Here is a 14,818-nt window from a genome sequence, read left to right as displayed (position 1 = left end):
TGTGATGAGGGAGCCTCTACAGCCCCCAATGCACCTCTCCAGAGGAATTGAAAGAATTCCTGTTTTAAGCTAAGTAGAGAATGCGGTTTACCCTACATAACCCCAACTACTACTCGAAAGTCAGAGGATAATCAAATGTTTACAACAGCAATAAGCCAAACTACCACAACATGTAGTTTGAGCTGTAATCTCAACTCACTGGAGACCTAGGGCTCCATTTCTGTAACCTTATCAAAGGCAGCTTACTCACCTCATCTCAGTGCCAAAACAGCCAGAGAATCCCACAGTATCACCCCCTTGGCTCCCTGACGGTTATAAGACCGTAAATGCATTAGCTGGAGGTAAGAGCAGCCAGTAACACCATGCCCTCTGATCCCGTCTGTGTCTCCAGAGTGTCGGATCACCCCCTCAGCTATGTGCTCACACCACCCAGGCATGCGTGTTCTACATGCCCAGTGCCGGGGCCCGTGGCTAGGACTGACAGTGATGGACGTTCCCCTGGCTAGCCCTGCTGTGCTCCATCATGTCAGCAGGGCTCTAAAACCAGGGATAGGAGGGGTGTGGGTTACACCTCAGGACACCCGCCATGCTGGGAGACCTGAGATTCGAGCAAATTTATTTGCATTAACCTCTGGAGGGAATGGAAGCTAAACAGAAATAAAACCGGGGTGGGAGAGCCAGCAGAGCTATTCTGGATATGTCTCGAGGAGAGCATGACACGTGTTGTGTTACAGTGAGAATACCACACTGAATTCACCCCCCGTAATGTACACCACAGCATTAACAAGCAGGGATAAAGCAAAGGGCAAAGCAGGGAAAGTGGAGAAGACATTTATTAAACTGTGTGTATGCGTGTGTGTGTGTGTGTGTGTGTGTGTGTGTGAGTGAGAGAGAGAGAGAGAGGCAGAGAGAGTTAAATGCCTGCATTTTCACAGGGAATCACAGACACAGCCATCAGTGAAAAGCCAGCAATCTAGTGTAATTGTGCCTATTAACCCAGTGACTGTTGTTCTAAGCTCTTCTGACAGATGCATGGCCATGTGAGAGGCCCCAGGGTCTGAGGGGCTCAGAGGACACTCACACACAAACACACACACACACACACACACACACACACACACACACACACACCGAGAGACAGAGAGAGAGAGAGCGAAGACAGAGCGAGAGAGAGAGAGAGAAGACAAAGAGAAAAACAGAGTAGACTTGATGAAGCTTACCAAACCTGCTTCCTTACCTACCTTGCCGATTATCCATTCTTCTTCCATTCACACAAACAATCATCTGTGTTGTTAATGAAGCCATTATCAACAGCACTCATCTACCCACAGGAGCAGCGCGGCTCTGATTACTCGTGTAGTCATAATGGCTCTCAACTGCCTCTCTCATGGCTCCCCAGTTCTCACTCCACCAGCATGTGGAACATGCGCTGGCTCACCTTAACACTGCAGGCTTGAGGGCCCCTTCCCCACACTTTCTGTCTGGGGGGTTGTGTGTGTGTGTGTGTGTGTGTGTGTGTGTGTGTGTGTGTGTGTGTGTGTTAGGAGCCATCAGTGGCAGCGGGAGTATCATTTCTGGCCATGGTAAGGACAGTGTTCACCCCTTTAGAGAACAAATCTTTATATATCCCAGAGGGGGTGAGGTCAGCCTTTGGGGCTGTAACTGGAGAGGCTGTGACAGGGCCGTGATGATGGGCACACTGGCACAGGTGCCTCGGGGTCTGAGGCTGAGACAGCTCCCACTAGGGGGCACTGGGGGGCATCCCTTAGGATAGGGGGTGTTCTCAGTCAGAGATCCTGGCTGACAGATCTACTGCAGCCTTGGCTGTCACACAACTGATATGACAACACCACGGCAGAAAATGAGGGTGAAAACAGAACTAGTCACTGTCACTACACCGAAACACAGGGCAGCTGGGAGCTACAGTGAGAGTGTTTGACCTGAAATGTGTCAAGTTTAAGTAAGACAGATACGACTGATATCTTTGCTAGTGAGGAGTGAGAGATGGTAGGTGGCCCTTTGTCTCTCTCTGTGTAAACCCCGGATTCTCCCCTGGGAGAGCTGAGCTGCTGAGAGGCCCACAGGCTAGTCTTGTCAGTCAGCGTCTTCCCTCTCTACCCACCCATAAGGCTTCTGTCACTCCTCACCCCATTCACAGCTCAGCGGCCCCAGAGAGGCACGCAGACTTAGACAAAACTAACCCCCAATTACAATCAACATGTCCATGACATACTAGTATACAAAATATGGTCAATGCAATAAAGAAACTTACAACGTGCTTAGCATCTATAACAGACAATAGACCATCCTGTAGCTTCAATACACAGTAAGCTCTCTCTCTCTCTCTCTCTCCCTCTCTCTCTCTCTCTCTCCCTCCCCGTCTACAGGTTCAACTGTAAGCTTTGTCCAGCTTTGACCTTTGTCCCCGGTTGTACCACACTGGTCAACGTGGGACACAGGTGGCATTAGAGCAGAAGAGGGCTCCCACTCTCTCTCTAGCTCCGCTAGGGCAGTACAGAGGGGCGTTTAAGCTCTGCAAGCCTGTGGTGTTGAGTAACAATCCCTCTAGTCTCTCTCTCTCTCCCTGTCTTTAGTCAGAGGGGAGTGTGAGAGTAATTGACTGGCTGCAATCAGAGGAGTGACAGGTTGAGTTGACACACTGACACCACCTGAGAGAGAGAAAGAGAGAGAGAGAGACTACAACACTGGTTCTACAAATCCAGTAAAATGGTGTAGTTGTTCACAGTTACCAAGATGGACAGTACAGTATGATACTGGAAAACTGATGTGAACGATATTAGAAAACCGAATTTGCATGTAATGATGACATTGTGGGGGAATCGATTGAGATAAAATCTGCCAAACTAGCTAATTCGGTGTAGCCTTTACTCTTAAAAATACACCAGCATTATTGCAACAGCCAGTCTTCGAGTGCGAGTGTGTGTGTGTGTGTGTGTGTGTGTGCATGTGTGTAAAAAGCTCTCTCATTACCCCATGCTCAGGTTTCAGTGCGAGCGGATTAGCAGCAAACCCAGGGTGGAAAGGGCGAGCACATAGACGCTGGGTTGTTAATGGCTGTCCCTCCTCCCCCTTCTGCTTCCTAGGAAACTTGCCGTCCCGTGTGGCCCGTTGATGTGGCTATAAACCTATCTATCCCCAGCACCGAGGTTGGGAGGGGAGAGGCATGGGACTGGGCCACCCCTATCCCCAACCCCCCTGTAGCTCTACCACCGCTTCCCCTTTTAAAAAATAACACCGCAAATTAGCCGGGGGGTGGTGGTGGGGTTTGATGGTGATGGGGTTTGGCTGTGTGATTGCTGCCTTTTGAGGCGGGAATGTAGAAGTTAGGGGAGGGGGCTGGAGGGGGGTTGGACCTGAGCTGTTTATTTAAACAGTGCTGAGCCGTCCAAACAGTCAGCTGCCTCGCTCCTCTCTCAACAAGCCCCTGCGCTTCAGGGGGCAACCCGATATCCCCCCTCGGACAGCGACGGGCCACGGGGTTGGGTTACAGCGGGAACAATGCAGACTCTGTGCAGGGCTTCCTCCTCTGAGGAGGCGTGGGGCCAGACAGCCCCGCTGGTGTCAAGCCTGGCCAGGGGAATCATACATCACAACACCGCATGACACGCTGCTCTGACCGCTCTCCTCCACTTCACCTCCAACAAGCCCATAGCAGCCCAGCACAGCCCAGCACAGCCCAGCACAGCCCCACTCAGCCTGTTAAGAGCTAAAACAGACCAGCACCCGACACCAGTGCCACGGCCCGTTTTCTCTCCCTTGAAATGCCTGAAAAAGAGGCCCTTCTAAGATGTCGGGCAGTGTTTTGTATGGCAGTGTTTACACAAAAACTTGACACATGGAATAAAGCGGGTCTCTAAAACCCGAAATCAAATAGCTCCCGCTAGGAGCGGCGTAATCTTTAACAGATGGCGACAATCCGGGGGATGTTGATGTGCTTCGGCAGGCTTATAAAACCCTGGCCAAAGTCGGAGATGTCAAACCAACGGGGCTGGATGGTGATAAAATTAAACATTTCACAGTTCATTAGGCCTCGTTTATATCAAATGCTAAACCTTTCTTTCCAATATACATATATAACTTCACACACAGCAAATTAAGCATGTCCTCTCTACCCTCTCTCCTCAGATAGTTCTGTGTAAAGGAACAGCAACAGCAGGGGGCGATGTTGCACTGGTGGCTGAGACTGGGTCATGACAGCCACATTACTCCCCATTATACTAGCAAACACTCCCAACTCCTCCGTCACTTTAATCAATTGCACGTCCAAATGAATGAAGGCAAGGGTAAATGGAAGCCAGACTGTGGTAACTGGTGAGAGTGGTGCTCATAGGAAGTGTACTAGAAACACATGTAGGATTTCTCTGGGTCTTGGCTGCCAACACCAGGGCCTTGCTCTGTAGTCAGGTCTAATCCCCCCTCAGGCCCTGGAGAGGTTTATTTTAACACTGCATATTTGTGAGGAGAAACAGAGAAGAAAAAAAAGATAACCTCTTCTCTTGGGGGAGCAATTAAAGCGCTGTTTTCATCAACTCGGGCCAGATTCCTCCACCTCAACACCAGCCTGGGCACCAGCTGTGTGTGTGTGTCTCCAACTTTATCCTCCATATCCGAGTTGCAGTGTTTATGCTTTCAACCCGTAACCCTGCCCCCCCTCTGGGACCACAGGAGTGGAAAGGGAAAGAGATGGGCTATCCCACCCATGTGCTTCTCCCTCCCCCCGTCCCTTCATGTGTCCCCCAAAGAAAAAACACCCCACCATCTCAGAGCTGAGAAGACTGTGTGTAACCCACCACATACCCTGAATTTCAGTTCCTCTAGATCCAAAGAAGGGGAGATCCCGTGTCACAACAAAGGGTTATATGGGGACTATGGGAATCGCCATCAGGTTTGATGTACTTCACACAGGAAACTGTTTCCATACGTATGAAGGAAATCTTGGTTGCTGAGACCCAAAATAACCCAAATGGTGTTTCTGTAAACTTCTCACAGCCTCCCTATGGGGTGTTCAGCACAGCACTGATACATTTGGTAACTGAGTTACCCTCCTCACACTCATCAGTAGTAAAACCCAAATCCTTCTTCACACACACTCTGAACACCGCTGCCCTCAGGGTGAACTGCTTCACAGCAAACAGTAATCAGAACCAGGGAATCTAATCCAGCGTGTTAATCCCATCATGTCTTCGTATTTCTGTCTGCGAGGCTGCAATGCTCAAGAGCTCAGACACCCTCCGGTCATTCACATGTATCCAAATCCACATCTGCCTAAACCTCATATCAGATATCAGTGGTTAGGTTACTTCAAGTGGAGACTCAAAAACAGACAGATGGTATGACTCTTGAGGAGGGAGGCTCTGAGGAAGGGTGGAGTCTGCTTATGGTCTTGGCCGGTAAACAACCTATCCAGAGTAGACATGGTAACGAGGGTGGACCTTGCCAGACACAGGGTCTCCTGACACACACACACCATAGCCGCCATGAGGCCTCATTAGAGGAACCAGCTTTGCATTAGGCTTTAGGACACTCACGCACGCACACACACACACACACACACCACCACACCACAGGGACCACTACTGACATAGGCATAATTGGGCCAAACAAACCAGGGGAGAGCTGGGAAGCTAAGGGCCTGATAGGTGGAAGAGTGTGTGTGGTTGGGGGAGTAGCTGCTCTGACCCTGTTAATACAGCACCGTTGGGAGAAGAGTGGCTGATGTCACATCACATCAGTGGATGCGGAGGGTTTGGGAGTAGTGATGTGACTGAGACCCCCCTGAGACTGGCAGAGTGGGTCTTTCATCACCTTCACCTATCAACACCTTCACCTATCAACACCCCCCCCCCCCATCAATCACACGTCAATGACATACTACCACGGGAGAAGGGTCTAAAAAGGCAAGCATAACACATTTAAAAAGCCCATTATAAGTACTTTTTCCTTAAACATACATTGTTTCTAAGCTTCAGGCTTATCCAAGTTCTCTACAAGTAATATACTTTACAATTGCAAGCATATACTGTGAAATACATTGCAAAATGGCTTGTTTATAGCAGAGAGAAACATTCCCTTTGCCAGCATAAGTGTATCATGTAAGCTTATTAAGGCCGCTACAAGATAATTGTATGAAAAAAACACTCTAATTTACCAAGCAAAATAACCCAAGCTAATTTGTCATCAGCTCTTTGTAACCAAACATGGACAGTACAGTAAACTGAAAATGGTGCACTTCTGTCAATAATACAATATGAACTACCCCGACCGAATAGATGAGAGCTAAGATTCCTGAGGAACAGGGAGAAATGGACATGGAGAGACGCTTAAACCCACCATAGTAATCCACCACACATCTCACTGCAGCAGACACAGGGGGTAGGGGAAAATGAAGGGCTTTAACTTTGATCTTTGGAGTGCAGCCCATTCAAATGTTTGTGTTTGAGAGGTAGGCTTTAATTTCAGCCGATGGGTTCCAGGCTCTCTGGTTTAGCGTGGCATGTCGGATATTGGAGTGTTTACACAGTCTCCCTCCAGCTCTCCTGGTGCTGAAATAAGTGCATTAAGATGGATGGATTTACTTAGTCTCTAACCTCGGGACTTTGGGAACAAACTCTCAATGACCTCTTTGTGTCAGGGGGAGAGGGAAGGAGACGGGCCAGACCACTGTGTGTTTCTGCTACACCACTAGATCCAATCACTTCTCCCACCACTGGGGCCTGGACCTCTGCAGTGATAGATAACATGGCTCTCAATAGACCACATTCATTACAGCAGGTTTCCCTCAAATACACACAGCACAAAGCCTGCCTTATAGGAGTGAAATAACACACTGACATTCCTTTTATAGCTTGATTTACGTGCAAATAGAGATAAAGCGTTGTAAAAATGAATACTGCATGTCTTTTCTGCCTATACCAAGGTTTATGAGCTCAAGGATGTTATTAACACAATGTGTTTTCACATCAATTTGAAAGTGCAACTGAAAGACATTCTGATACTGCCAGAGTTATCCCTCTTTCTCTTAATCGCTGTCTCCCTTTCTCACACACACACACACACACAAGGCGGCTCATGCGTGTCCATGCATCACTCTGTGGGCTCTGTGAGAGAGGGGAGTTGCCATTGTTTGCGGCAGTGTGGCAGTAAATCAGTCAGTGCTGCCCTTGATTTGTTAACCTTTGTGTGGCCGTGTCAGCAGATGAGCCATTGCTGGGATGGTTGCTTTCATGGCTGTAAAATACAGCCTTTCTCTCTGCAGTCACAAACAGGGAGAGGGGGGGCTTCCCTCTACTGAGTACAGGACATTGAGCTTCCTCACCTAAACTTGGACACATTAAACTTGGTTGGAAACAAATACTCACAGACAGCGAATACCAGCTGGGAGGAGTAACAGGTTTAAGTTTCACCAAATGATGCATTTCTATCAGAAATGTTCACTACACTGTAGTGACTGTGTAAGTGCATGTTTGTATGATATTGATTGATAATGTTTGCATACATTGTGTCTAGAAGGGAAAGTGCCCTTTCTTTGACCTCTCATCCCTATGGGGAGAAGCCTGTCCTTGCCAATGTCCTTGTGTGAATACACAGAAGCCCGACCAGAGCCAGGTCATCTTCCCACTGTGTATCAGGTCAAGTTCCATGGACGCTCCTGATCTCTTGACATACAAACCCACACAGACGGTAGAGGTCGAACTGGGGGGACAGTAATGCCTGTGGCTGTAAAACAACACTAGTGCTGTGAAAGGCTAACCCCCCTTCTCCATCCACTGTATGGCTCATAAGCTGACTGCTCCAGTAAACATCTCTACATCACCTGAGGTAATAGCAGGTGGCAGTCCACAGCTCAGGAGAAAAGCAGTATACTGTGTCAGCCTCACTCAGAGAGAGAGAGAGAGAAAAGAGAAAAACAGCATCTCAGCTCCCTCCCACACAGAAGTAATACACTTATAGGCCATTCTGCTGCCTGAAGAGCTCTTCACAACAATCCTGGGAGCTCTTCATCTGCGACAAAGTTCACCTCTGCTTTCTCATTTGCTCTTTTTTTCTAAACAATGTCATCAGCACCGCAAATTACACCTTCCACATCGCACATTACTCTCTCCCTGGGCGGCAGACACACTCCAGCCCGACGCACTTTGCTGGCAGTGCTCTTCTTGCTGGCATCAGCTCCGGGTCTCGCTGTAGCACCGCTTCATTTTCACATTATCTCCAGTAAAGTGCGGTGAAATCAGCGTTCGTCTGAGAGGAATCATAGCACCACTACTTCTTGTACTTCAATCCCCTCCAAATTGAACTCGCCTCATGTCATATCCATTGATCTGCAAGTAATGTCTTGAGGGAATGTCTTGAGGGAAGTAATGTCTTGAGGGAAGTTTCTCCATTATGTAGACCGGGGAGTTGTTTGTCTCAAATGTTCGATATGATTATAGTTTCCTTCACTATAGTCTAACACTAAGAAATCACTATGTAATCAAGTTATTTGATTGTAACCATGAGTCAATCCTTAGCTTTTTTCAGTATGAATAAATAGATATATTCAGTTATCCTTACATAACCTTGTATCAAAGCACTTTAAAAAACGTGCCACTAGCGTAAACTAGGAATACATATCGGCAGATAACAGCATTGCATGCCATGCATGATGATAGGATTGCATCAGAAATGTCATTACATACTCTTTGCTTTCCATTGGCTCTCAATTATAATTCTCTAATCCAAGTATTGAGTCAGTCTGGAACAGAGCTACAGGCAAGTCAGGCATACATGACTCACCTCCTTATTTACAGATGAGAGAGATTACAAGACCACTCATCATAAATGGTTCGGTACTGCTTTTGAAATGTCATTTAGCTTTACCTAAACATCATTATTGAGGCTATGCTCAAACAAATCATCTGTAATACGTTTAGGCTGTCATCTCCAGTGACATAGTGGCGTTTAGGGCCTGGCTCTGGGACTGACAATATCATGAAGGATGGGAGCATTACAGTGGCAAGCGGAGATTACCTGTGTGGGACTGGACTTTAATCATTTGATAGATCTATCTGCAGAGGCTTTTCTGGTGACATGGTGCTTTTTTCTGTTGTCAGGGCCAATGCATCCCACATCTCTACCACTTGAATCTTTCCCTGGGCAGCCCACACACAGCTAAACTAGGCCTAGACACCACTGTCTGCACCCTACAGCTTACCAGATGTTTATAGTTGAAAACCACACTCTTTCACCAGCCACTATAGACTGCAACAAGCTCTTTAGACAGGTGCATACGCCTGGTCTCTCTTTCCAATTTCTCCAGGAAAGTAAATGAATCAGGCTGACACCTGCAGGCGCCTTGACAGGACCGGTAATTAGAGCTAACGTTTAATGATTCTTAGTTAATGAAGGCTGCGCCTGAGCAAATTGAGCCCAGACAGATTGGAGAGGGGGATATAAAGTACGGCAGAGGGGAGAGACCGTGTGAAACTAACACAACCGACAATTATACACAGTGGATATCCATACCACAGAGGTTACAGCCCCACAAGGGGCAGAAACAAATCAACATCCAAAAAACAAAGACATGGAAATCTGGAAGTTGGATTTCCTTCGCAAATACAAGCCAGGCAATAAGCAATCAGTAAGGTGGGCTGTTGAGAGTGTAGAATGAGTGCTCCTGGCAGGGCAGAAATTGTGAGTAGGTGAGGCTGCTGGGAGACTGAATGAGGGCCACCACTGAGATCTATTTCTCTGATTAGGGACCAGAAGCAAGCTGCCCTGTGCTGATTTCTCCAGGATCTGACAAGCTACAACACCAGAGTCAGCCAGGGATGTGATCAACAGGTGAATTACTAAAATACTGACAGGATTCTCCAACCTATTTCTTAAAAGGTCCCAGTATGTAACATTCATGCTTCTAAAAGCTTCCTAATGGTTGTAAAGTATGTTTAATCGGTACCAATCAGATCAGATCCCTTGAAAGAAATATTTCATTTACAAACTGTTTTGGAATATCCTACCCAATGGAGTGTCCTACCCAATATTCGGTTGGTATACAAACATAGGAGAGTGAACACAACAGCTAATGTCCGATACTGCAAGTCCATTTTGGGGGTTTATATTATTATTAGGGAGGATGTTGTTGTTTGGTACTTCAAACTGAATTTCGCCACAGTGGCAGATTTCCAACAAACTTACGCTGTTCCTTTAAGACTTATGGACCATTTCTAAGGAATATAAATTAAGAAACTACTAAATAATAATAAAAAGCAGTATCTTAAATATAGATATTCCTTTGTTTTATTATTATTTAGTTAACATTTAATTATGTTAATTGTTTTATTATTATTTAGTTAACATTTAATTATGTTAATAATTGTAAAGTAATTCACTGTTCCTCTTTTCTTTGTATGAAAAGAAAGAATGGTCCTAACCTCTGCAGAAAACTTGCAATTTATGTTTAAATTAAATTAAATTCTACATGTCTTCTCATTGATGTTTACTACTATCTCCTTCAGCACAGAGAAGTGCAGTGAAGTTGACTGCCTGTCTATATACTTGTTGTTTTCACTACCCTATGTTGACCTTTGGTTTTCTTTACTGCGGTGACTGGGCCCTCCTAGCCTGTGTTGAAAGTTAAGCTCAATAAGCATTTCATGTGTACCAACAAGAAAGCACAGACCACAAAACAAACGGAGACCCTTTGCACCTGCCCTCGGGCAAATATTGACATTCATCTCCACACAATCTAGCCCTCTTCTTTTTTCTGGAGCCGTTTCTTGTCCTGGGGCTTGGTGCATCGTAGTGGTGGTAATCCCCTGGAACAAAAACCCACCCTGCTCCTTTTATCTCTACACTCCCCTCAATAAAAATACCAATGGCCCCGCTTCTTCTGCACCTGGATGCTTTAACTCGCCTTTTGCGATAGCAATAGGAATTAGCATATGGCAGGAGAGGAGGAGGGGACTTGAATGTCCAAAAGAAAGAAAAGAGGGGATATTTAAATGGAAATGGAGGCCAAGAGAGTGGACTGCCATCCACCAGGGAGAAAGCGTATTTGTGTACTGTTTCCTCACTAAGGCCCTTTTCACAGAGGGAGAGAGGGCAGACCAGTGTTGATTTAGGCTGCACAAAGGGCGCCTTAATCCTTTCAAGGGAACCAAATCTCCCCACAGAGAGGTGCCTTCAAAAGGAAGCCTCCCTGTCAAGCATGGCCATTGAGCCCCCGATGGACGCCACAAATCAAGCCCTGGAGAGAATCAAAGGCCAGAATGTTGGAAATGTGTTTGGGGTCCGTGCAGGGTAAAGTGGAGGAGGCAGGGGGGGGAACAAGGACCTATCTGCACCAATCAGCCCTCCTGAAGGGGCCATAACCCCTATCTTCAACCCCCCTCCTCCCCAAGCCTGGTAACCGCCCATTACAGAGGAATGCCCATTCATATAGAACACTTCCATTATCTGAACTCCCCCGAGGACGGAGAAAATGGGACTGCTTTTAACAGCAAATTAGTGATGTGATAATGAGGTCACATGTGGTGTTGGCACACTAAGGTCATAAACAGATGCCTATCCTCCTCTGACTTCATTTCCCACTGCATTAGCACATCCTCCTCTGGCTTCAATAAAAACCCAGGCACATTAACACAGCCTCTCAATACTGGGACACTGAAACAATGTTCACTCTGTGTTTTCTCTACATATATATTTACCTTTCAAAGAGATTTGGTTATTTTTTGTTTGATATTGAATGTGTTTCCACTAAAATTAGTAAAATGTCTTGGCATATCAAGCCCTGCGTGCAGTTTATTTGAGAGGGTGGTACATATGGATTTTTCCATTCATCACACTGTATCCAATTCGATTCTATTTAATAGACCACCGGGAATGGATTTTCAGTCAAATCCAGATGTGAGCGAACACAGATTGATATTTCATTGGAGAATTATCAATTATAAACCCTATTACAAAACTGAAAATCATCCATACAAGATCAAATGGACCAGAAATAATATGTGCATCTTCATTGCGCATAAGACATTTTGTAAAGCCCATACCTTTAACTGCAGCGGTGCTGAAGAATTTCTCTGAGCTGGCATCTGAGCCCTGTGAAGAAGAAAGATGATTTCATTATGTCAATCTGCTTAAACAGGTGGGCTTGGTGGTCCAAAAGACTCAACAGGGCATTTAAAAGCTGACGGGTACAAAACAGTTCTCATTTTATATGGCGGCCACTTGATGGCACTGTTGAACCATGCCACAATATTACACTCCACCTCGAACCTGACACACATTAACATTGCTGTGTTATTGTGCAAACATTCAGTGCTAGCATTCACACAGCATTAGATAATGAAAGCCTATTAAGGTGACAATGTGGTGTCAAAGAGACATTGGCTAATTCAACCTCAGTTACAAGGTTGCATACCGCGCTGTTACAAATGTAACTGTGTGCGTGGCAACGCTTAGCCAATACTAATGGATAACAACAAATGAACCTGCGGTTTTAAATAGCACTTTCACCGCATCTAACCCACAAATAAGTAAATCTTCCTAAAGAAAATTACGGCAACAACGGTTTCAAATGTTATCTGTTTGTAATTAAGTGAATGACAATCAGTATTATTGAAATACAACAGACAATGAAAACGACTCTTCACATCTCTTCAGCAAATGGACAGTGACATGGGGCTACAATAATAATGGTATGAGAATTTGCGCAAACCTCACACGGACCGTCTTGGACAAAGGCATCATAACAATTACAAAGGTGTTCTCTTGTCAGAACAATGTTGTGTGCCAGAAAACATAATTAGTCATTGTCTTAGGTTAAGAGTATGTCAAGGTAAGAGACGGAATAGACAAACAAAGAATTCTGTTTGCAATTCCAGAAAACAGGCTCTGTATTAATCTCGTAATTCATAAAGCAAATTTCTAAAAGAGACTAAAAAAGTATGATGGCAGATTGATATACACAGCCCTACTTGAAGCATATTTTCCCTGCACACGGCAAAAACCCAGGCATACACATACACATAATGATAGGGAAAACGGCATTTTAGTGCACTGCGCATCAGACATTACGCATTTGCAATTTACAATCAAATATCAATGTATACAATATACACAGGAAAAGGCTAATCAAAACAGTGCTTGACCAATCACAGATAATACTGCCTATGCCATACCTGCCAACAATGAATTTTTATTCGATATGGTCAGCAAAAATACAAATGACAAATGATGATAAATATATCCAGAATAACCAAATAGTTTATTGGTAGTCTACATGGTTAAAGAAAAGCGAGGCGCATACCTTTGATGTGTCGAAGCTGGCAAGCAGAAAAATAGTCAAGATATCACTTTCGCGGTCTAGTAAATATGGCCCCGTTTCACATTCTGCTTGTCAAATAATGTAATCCACAAAAAGGCGGCGAATTCAACTCCGTTCAAATTGATGACAGCCATGCGAAGAGAGAAGCCTTTCCAAGAAAATTCCAACGAGAAGCGTTTACAAAGCTACCGTGCCTCACGGACAAAGGGAGCCATGTGTCTCGCCAGCAAAAGCATCAGCAACAGCAATGTGTCACCAAATACCTTTAAACGCGGTTCCCGTTCATAGAGGGATAGCTTATATCTATATTCTCTAATTGAAGATATCCGAGGTCCGAATAGACAGGATCCTGGAGAGATTGCGTGTCAGGGCGCGCAATGGGGCTGCCTTCACGGACACTCAAGAGAGTCGCCAGCTCGCTCCTACAGAGCAAAAAAATCCAACAAAGCCCAAACCAGTAGCAAGAGAGGGAGACAAAATCACATAGAATCACCATGCGACGAAAAGGGACTCCGCTTTTGTTATGCTTTCAGCTGGTAAGCTTGTGTCCTGGGGTTGCTCACGGTTCCGTCGCCGACAGAGCCTCTCCTCATCCGCTCCACGCATCAGACAAACTCCCATTCATCCAACGGCTGCCTCAGCGGTCCTCCCTTGACGGTCGGATCCTCCCACTTCCTGATTCTAAACTGACTTGGGTCAACCCCAACCCTACTTCTCCTGAACACAAATACACGTGTGTTTTGGCTTCCGAGGGTCCGAGTACGGTTCCAAAGACCGCGCGCTTCTCGGGACAGGCGTGTGTGAGTGTATTTGCGTGAATGGAGCATAGAGAAAACTGTTGGCAGTGTGTCTCCAGAACGAGTCGGGAGAGCAAGAGGCAGAGAGAGGGAGGGGAAGTGGGAGGGACTGAGACTAGAATGATATTCTTTCTTTCACTCTCGACAGAGTGAGATGATGTCAGCCACTAATGAATTTCCCAGTAGGGTGCTGCTACCATGAGGGGAGGAAAACAAAACGTCCTTTTTGAGCTGCATTTACCTCCCCAGTGCTCACAGCAAATGTCTTCCTGTTGGATAAACTCCCACTCTACTGTCCTGGAGGGGGGTCACAACAACCACTGGCTCAATCTCAGCAATAGTGATCCATGATGACCACTGGTGCTCACTTAAGCTAAACTTCATCTAAGTCGAAAACCCCTGACACTGCCAGACACACCGATTTCAACCACTGACCTATGGTTCGATGATCAAGTTTGTGTTGAAACCACACAATCTGTATTCTAAGAGGATCACCAGCTTTAGGGAACACTATTCAGTCTATTCAGAATGAGGCTGAGAGTTTGCTTGGGGGGCGAGAGAAGAGTAGAGCACCCCTCTTCTGATCCATCTCACTAATCTGAGGCCTATAGACACTCCAAACTGAACAATCCTACAATCTTCAACTAATGCAGGACGTTCCTGGAAAATCCTCTTAATGGTGCGAACCGGCCGT

General features: G+C 45.9%; 1 protein-coding gene across 1 annotated transcript in view; it reads right to left on the bottom strand.

The window, feature by feature from the left end:
• auts2a (activator of transcription and developmental regulator AUTS2 a) overlaps positions 1 to 13,542 on the bottom strand; it is a gene marked incomplete at its 5' end in the record, with an annotated part of 30,445 nt that extends 16,903 nt beyond the window's left edge. Inside the window, 3 exons of the mRNA XM_083695205.1 lie at positions 12,051 to 12,099; positions 13,310 to 13,392; positions 13,527 to 13,542. Coding sequence (XP_083551331.1) covers positions 12,051 to 12,099; positions 13,310 to 13,392; positions 13,527 to 13,542 — 148 coding nt within the window. The remainder of the gene's footprint in view (positions 1 to 12,050; positions 12,100 to 13,309; positions 13,393 to 13,526) is intronic.
• Between the last annotated feature and the right edge of the window lie 1,276 nt (positions 13,543 to 14,818).

The sequence above is a fragment of the Argentina silus genome (genome assembly GCF_951799395.1).
Source record: "Argentina silus genome assembly, chromosome: 2".
Classification (NCBI taxonomy): Eukaryota; Metazoa; Chordata; class Actinopteri; order Argentiniformes; family Argentinidae; genus Argentina; species Argentina silus.
The sequence above is the reverse complement of the archived record's forward strand: the minus strand, read 5'-3'. Positions and strand labels throughout refer to the sequence as shown.